This window comes from Gossypium arboreum, chromosome 10 (assembly GCF_025698485.1).
Source record: "Gossypium arboreum isolate Shixiya-1 chromosome 10, ASM2569848v2, whole genome shotgun sequence".
NCBI lineage: Eukaryota > Viridiplantae > Streptophyta > Magnoliopsida > Malvales > Malvaceae > Gossypium > Gossypium arboreum.
Genome location: NC_069079.1, coordinates 6,755,657 through 6,763,723, shown reverse-complemented (window position 1 = coordinate 6,763,723; position 8,067 = coordinate 6,755,657). Strand labels below are relative to the sequence as shown.

Sequence of the window (8,067 nt, the reverse complement as noted above, 5' to 3'; positions counted from 1 at the left end):
CTTTTATGCTATTATAGATATATTTCTAGTACCATTATTATATATATTTATGTACATACTTATGTAATATGTGAACAGTTTTTATTATATATTATATTATTATGATCGTCTCTAATACATATTACGTATATTTTATATATTACGTAGGTATTTTAATGTTAATAATATATACTTATACCATTTCATGTACATATTCTTATATTGTTGGTTATATTTTTATACGCATTATTTCGTGTATGTATATGATTTTATTTAATTGTTAGTTTTGTATACTAAATTCCTATGTATATTTCTCATGTTATTTTATATATGTATTTTCGTTGTATATGTATGTATTATATAAATATTTTAATCTTATGTGTTTTACACATACGTTATGTATATAAGATTTTAACACTATATTTTATATATTATTATATATATTTTAATCTTATTTGTCATATTTTTCTTTTACACTATTATATACATGTTTCTAATATTATATTGTATATTCCTAATACTATTGTTTATATATCTATATATATATATATATGTGTGTATGTATTTGTGTAGTGTACAAAATAGTTTTATTATTATTCTTATCATTTCTAAGGTATGCATATACTATATATGTTCTATGTATGTTGTATGGATTTTAATATCGCTAAATATATATGTCATCTTACACACGCATTCTTAATATTATTATTATGTGTATACATTCATTATTTTAATTTCGTGTCCAATTCTATTATTACATTATACCTTCATCTTTTCTAATATTATTGTCACCTCGATTATTTGTTTCAATATATCCCTAGCTCTTTCATTTATTGATTTTTATTTCATATTATTTTACTTTGCATTATTTGAAAATCGTATTCTTGTTTTGCTAATTAATTTCAATAATCAAGGCAACATATCGATTTAACAATAAGTCATCGAGTTCATCGCTACGTTGGGTGAACGTCAATTGACTCGTGTTAAAGCGATATACTCTTCTCAAAAACCGGAATAAACTAAAATTTCTCATTTTTTTCGGATCACAACTAAACTTTACATTGAATTCGCATTTTTGAAAATTAAGACAACATGTGTTTATGAGATACCAATTTTGGGCGTCGCGAGGTGCTAATACCTTCCTCGCAGAATCGACTCTCGAACCCTAATTTTCCTCTGGCTTTTAACGTAGACCTAAATTCAGCCTTCCTTTTGTTTTAAAAAAATGAATCTAATAGGTGTCCGATCACACCTAGGAAAAGGATCGGTAGCGACTCCCTCTTTATTTAAAAATCAAACTTCAGTTTTCAAACTTTTTCACTAGATCGGCACAATTAGCGACCCCAAACTAAAATTTTTACGTCGCTACACACAGAATATAGAAAAATCAGGGATATCAAAGGTGATCTCAAGTTTTTTTTTCTTTTCTTTTCTCTTTCGATTTATCTCTTTGGTTGGCACGATTTTTTGTTAAGAAATAAGTTGATACCGATGAAAACCCAAACGTCTCGGGAATGAAGAGACTCGGGCGAGGGTCGAACGTTTTCTTCGATTTTTATTTATCTATTTTTTTTGGTTTTCTAAGAAGTAAAATATGATTTAAGGTTGTTTTAAAACAAAAAAAAAAAAACGAATGAGAAAGGATGGCTTACCGGATCTCCATGGTTGCGACTTGCGTGGGCAAGGATTTTGCCGTTGATCGCATGTCGTCAGCCTTTGATGGAGCTATTTGCATGTCGGCTGCTAGCCAAGTGAAACCCTATCAATTGGGGGTTAATGGCTGCTATTACTTCTAAGAAATAATTAAAAGCAGGTTATGTTTGAAGGAAAAAGGGTTTAAAATCACCTATAAGGCCAAACGACATCGTTTGCTAGCCATGAAGGTCCACGCATTGGCCTGAATTGTGAATCGGATCTGCGCCAATTTTGTATAAGTGGGAAATTTATGCGCTAAGTCCTTTGCATTCGCGCGGGGCTTCAATTGCATCTGTTTCTCTTTGTTTTGTTTTTTAATTTGGCTCACTGATTTGAGCGCGTTTTCATATTAGTCCATGATACAGTACTGCGTTTTGGGGCTTGGGAAAATTTACAATTTCGGTCCTCATACATTTATGTGCATTGAGCATTGGTCCATATTATGAACAATTTATTTGCAAATTATCCTCTCTATTTTACTTCAATATTAATTTGGTCCTTTATTTGTACAATTAGTTAATTTAAAATACATTTAATATGTGTATGCCTTAATCCAAGTTAATAAGTCTGTTTGCTACATTTGTATAATTATTTTTAGATTTTTCTTTTGACATTATGTTTCCTATTCCTCTAAGTATTTTATATATATTTGTATACTAATCATTGTTTTAGTTTTTATAATAACTACTATTTTGCATGTTGTAAATTTTTTTATATTACATTATTTTAATACCTCATTAATAAGTGCTGTCAATATATTTATATACAAAATTATTTAAAATATTTCTTGACTTATGTCTCATTTACATGTTTTTATGTACATATGATACTGTTTTGGAAATCCGTCTTTGTATTTATAAAATTGTTATTTTAAAATGTGTCTCCATATTATATTATCCTTGTACGTTATTTAGTATTTCTTTTAAATATTTTTAAGTAAAATGGTATGTATATAATTTTCTAATTTCACATGTATTTATTTTTATACGTATATTTTAAAATAAAAAATCTATCATGTGTGTTATACCTTGCCATGTATTATTATTTATTCATATTCAATATATTTTTAAGTTATCATTAAGCCTATATTTTTGTGTTTATATTTAATTTACATACATTATTAAAACCATGATATTTTTAAATATATAGTTTTTTCTTTTAAAATTTTGCACCTAATTATTTTTATTAAATGCATAGTATATGATAAAATTAAGTTAATTTTATAATTGTATTTTTATTTCATGATATTTTAACATTTAATTATTTCCAAAATATATATATATAACCTATATTAAATTATTTTATTATAGTCTACATTATTGATTTCAAATGAATATTTCTTTTAGGTATATTTTTCTTCTTTTCTCTTTAAAATTATTCATGTGTATAATGTATTTTTCTGGGAACCATATTTTAAATCGTACCACTTATTTATTGTATACATTCTCATATTATCTTTAGGTATTACTTTATATATATATATTTTATTACCTATATAACTTATATATTTACTTTGTTTCTTTCATACATTATTAATTTCATTTTTTTACAAATAATTATACCCAATTTTACTTGTATTTACATGTTTCATAAATTTATTATGTATATTATTTTATATCATGTATTGCCATTCCTTCATATTTAATACATTATTTAAGTTATCATGTGAATTATCAATTTTGAATGAATTTGTTTTTAAATATTTCATATATAATTCGATTTAAACTTTGTATTTTATAATAACTATTTCAATAAACATGTATCCCAATTTTATGCAAATTTGTCAACTTGTATATATATAATATATTATATGATCATTAATTCATCATTATGTTGAAAATGTCTTATATTGAATTCTAATTCCATTTTGTTTCATACATGTTTTTTGTGCATCATTTTATTTTGTGTCATGTGTTAATTATCGTGTATATTATTTTTGTATTAATTATTCACTAAAAGAATTTTTGGTTACATTATACTTAGAATAATTGCATATAATTGTTGGATGTATTAAGTGAGGTTTATTGTACTTTGTGTATATTATGGCATATTCATCACCCTTTTTTTTATGTTTTGTTACAATGCATTAAGTATTTCATCTATTTTAAAACAAATAAATGTATTTTGAGCAAATTTCCAATTTTCTTTATCATTCAAAAATTCTGAAATAAGGCAATATCCAATATTTGGGGAATTCAGAAAGTCATGCTCAATCGTATTGGGTATGATTTTTCTGGTGAACAAAATATTTGGATAACCTTTTATAATTTTAGTGTACGAGTTTTCGAAAGTCGAAAATCAATCGCGTTTTAAAGGTATAAGGGATCGTATATAATCGTACTGGGTATGAAACCGCATATCTTTGAAACGAGAGAATTTTGACTACTAATTTAAATTATCCAAATATTTTAAAAAAGAGTCATACTTTGAAAAATCTTTTCTTTAAAGAAAAACCTTTTGATATGAGGACAGCATCAAATCAATTTGGTACCAATTTTTGGGCGTAATGAGGGTACTAACCCTTCCTCATGCGTAACCGACTCCCGAACCCGTCGTTATTTTACATGAACCCAAATTTATTTTACATAGAATAAAATATTTTAATAGGTGACCCAATCACACCTAAATCAAGAGATTGGTGGCGACTCCACGTTTTTGTTTTCAAAAGTCGATCCCCATTGTTTTTCAAAATAAAAAAGGGTTTCAACATAAATTTAATTTTTTTTTAAAAAAAAATTGAAGGTTTCTTCTCTTTCTAATTTCTTTCTCTTTTGTTTTTGGAATATTGTTGCAAATGGTTTAGAAATTGATATTGAAGAGACTTGAATTGTGTTGAGAAAATATTGTAGAAAATGATAGGTTTTTATTTAATAAAATCTCTCTTTTATTTGAGGTTGATGTCCACTAAACTAACTAATAAATTGATTAAGGTGATTGTAATATCAATTAATAGTATAACTTTGGTAAGTATATATATCATCCCTTTCAAGACTACAATTACTAGTAATTATCAAGTTTCTATTATTTAACCTAATAATTCAAATGATTGATTAAAAATAAAATAAACTATCTAAATTAACTAATGAATACACAAAAGAATAAAACACAAAAACAATCAAGTACCAACCAAGTGACAAAACAATACCTAGGTAAGGATCCACCTAAATTTCATCTATAATTCTCAATTTAATTTATGCGATTTCTTTTTTTTATTTAAATTTCATATATAGGGAAGATCCTATTGTCTATTAATGGTGACATGGCAAGTCATTACCAACTAGTTGTCATCATGAAATGCGTTGGGGACATACATGGTGGGACCTTCTGTTATTTCTTTTGAGGTAGTACGTGATTATTATGTTTACGTGGACTCCAGTGACTCTTAAAAGGAGTTTTCACACTTAAAAAAGTGTTCACTCTAAAAAGCAGGTGGCTTAATATTGGATGCGTTCCCATTTGCAACAAATGGTCTTTATGGGAGGCGGAGCAACTGGTGACAATCTGAAGAATGAGAGGTAAATTAAGATCAATTTGATTCAACTCAGTTTTTTATTTAATAATTTTAAAAAACAAGTTTTTTATTTAAATTTAATTTACTTTTTCAAAATCTAATATTAATATGAAAATATTTTTAATAAATGATGAATCGAGTTTGTAGGTAATAAGAAAAATTCACTGTGACTAGTGCAGGTTATGGGCAATTCTATTTAGCAAATTAAAACAAATGGTTGACAAATATGTGTGGAGAAACATTGATGAGGCTGACAAATGTAAGGTTGACGATACTGAGTCAACTCTTTACATGATTGGTTCACTTATTACATTAATTCTTCAAAGTTGAATTAACCAAAAATTGCTGCTTAAAATCTAGCCTAACTTATGAAAGTTAAAAACAAGAGCAACTTTCGCTTTATATTCATCAATTCAATTCATTTAAATAAGAAAATGCAAATTCTAGAACTTGTAACCTATTTGAAAATTCATTCAATCTGATAAAAGAGTAACATTTAAAATAGAAATAATAATTTAACATTTATAATTATTTCTAAGAGAGAATAAGATGCCTAAAAATATATATATATATATATATATATATATATATATTTACAAAAATTGTTGGGAATCGACCCGTATAAATAACAAATAAGAAAAATAAAGAAAAATTAAAAAAATCAAACACAAATATCTTAAGTGAAAAACCCTCAAAGAAGAAAAAATAATGAGCAAATGAGATATTGACTTTTCACTAAATGAGTAAACAAATGAATGTACAATATGGAGAAAATAAACCTATATGTACAACATATACCTTACTCAAAACCCCAAATGCAAAACTCAAAATCTAAAAGAGCAAATCAATAAATAAAACCCTAAACCTCATAAAGTACTCACAAAAGGAGTACAAAATACTCTTCATAATTATCACGAAACTCTCACCAAAACTCATATGCGACTACGTCTTGTCATATTCAAATAAAAATCCTTGTTGATTGGCGTCTTAAAATAAAGATACAAGGTCCCTTTATATAGATTAATATTAGAATTTTAATTATACTAAAATATCCCTAAAATAATTAGAATTTAACGAGAAAAAAATAACAGAATTTAGATATAATGAATATATAACAACAATTATTATTATTGTAATTTGTTTTCATTGATCATATCCTGTTACCTCATTACACATTGAACTTGTAAGCTTCCAATTCCTTTCAAACATAAACTTTATTCCATTTAATACACTATATAGTAACAACCTTTCGACAAATCTTAAATGTATTTCACTTGAACTTAATCAGCATCATGTATCAAACGCTCAGTATTTTTAAATTAAAATATAAATTTCAACACTCAATATTTAATAATTATCCATGGATCATGCACGTTTAACCAATCACTAAATATTATAATTAAGTAATTAATTCCTTACATAAACCATTGCAATTTGCATGACTTTAGAACCTAATAATGATGCAGAATACACTTAAAAAGGATCTATATTGTAATTCTCACATCCCCCATGATAGTTTAAGTGCGTTTTCAGCCTAACCCATTACTTACAGCATTATCTTAGGGCCGCCTCTCAGCCGGCGTTTGAAAATTTCTCATTACCTTAATTAATTCATCAGTAAAAATAACTGAAAATGTCAGCCTCTTCAACCCTTAGCCTATCAACCTCCTCCGTCAAACCTGGATAATTTTTCCCTATAAATAACAGCTTTGCATGGCCCTAAGGTTTAAACAAATAAGCTACATTACATACAATCTCTGCAATGTTTTCTTCAAGAGTTGCCTCCTTTGTTTACCTATTAGCCCTTGCTTTCCTTGTCCAAACAGCTTTCGGAGCTGACCCTCTTTTCCATTTTTGTTCCAACTCTGGGAATTTCTCTGCCTATGATCCTTATGAAGCCAACTTAAAGGAGCTCACTGGCTACCTCTCCATTCAAGCCCCTCCCAAAGGGTTCGGCCTCGGTTCCATAGGTCAAAAGCCTAACCAAGCTTATGGCCTCGCACTTTGCAGAGGCGATGTGTCGACCCCGGATTGTAAAACCTGTGTTGTGGAAGCAGGCAGTGAAATACGAAAACGCTGCCCCTACAACAAAGGTGCAATTGTCTGGTACGATAACTGTCTTTTCAAGTATTCAAACATGGAGTTCTTTGGCCAGATTGATAATCGAAACAGGTTCTACATGTGGAACTTGAACAACGTGAGTGAACCCCAGTCGTTCAATGCCAAGACCAAGGAACTGCTGAGCGAGTTGGCTAACCAAGCTTATTCAAATCCCAAAATGTATACCGTCGGAGAAACGGAACTGTACGGATCGAACAAACTTTACGGGTTGACTCAGTGCACCAGGGACCTTTCCAGCACTGAGTGTAAGAAGTGTCTTGACGGCATAATCGAGGAGCTTCCGACCTGCTGTGATGGAAAAGAAGGTGGAAGAGTCGTTGGTGGCAGCTGTAACTTTAGATATGAAATTTACCCTTTTGTTAATGCTTAATTAAACCTTTGTGATCGTTCAAAAGAAAAACTATATATGCTCTGCAATAAATAAAGTTAATCTAATCATATATATATATATATATATCAGTAAGGGAAGCCAATTCTTTGGCTGATTCACTAGTTATGTCTGGAAAGCATAGGAGATTAGCCTTAAAGTTGCCTGGAAGGTATTGGCCTGGCCAATCTACTTATGTAATGCCTTTAGAGCATTTTGCTCTTTTTAGTAGAAATTGCCTTAGCAAAAAAACCAGTGTTTTTGGAATTGGGTATTTATACTTGAATCATATGAAGTACGTAAATCTATAGATATGTATGATCAAATTTATTTGCATGAAGTGAATTTATAATATCCTTGTTCATATGAAATAAGAAGAAAATAGATGGGAGCA

General features: G+C 28.3%; 1 protein-coding gene across 1 annotated transcript; it reads left to right on the top strand.

Moving 5' to 3' along the window:
* Nucleotides 1-6,890: 6,890 nt before the first annotated feature.
* On the top strand, nt 6,891-7,741 carry LOC108465306 (cysteine-rich repeat secretory protein 38-like). Its single transcript, XM_017765626.2, has one exon. It carries the CDS (start codon nt 6,948-6,950, stop codon nt 7,674-7,676), a length of 729 nt encoding a protein of 242 aa, XP_017621115.1. The 5' UTR covers nt 6,891-6,947; the 3' UTR covers nt 7,677-7,741.
* Nucleotides 7,742-8,067: the final 326 nt, after the last annotated feature.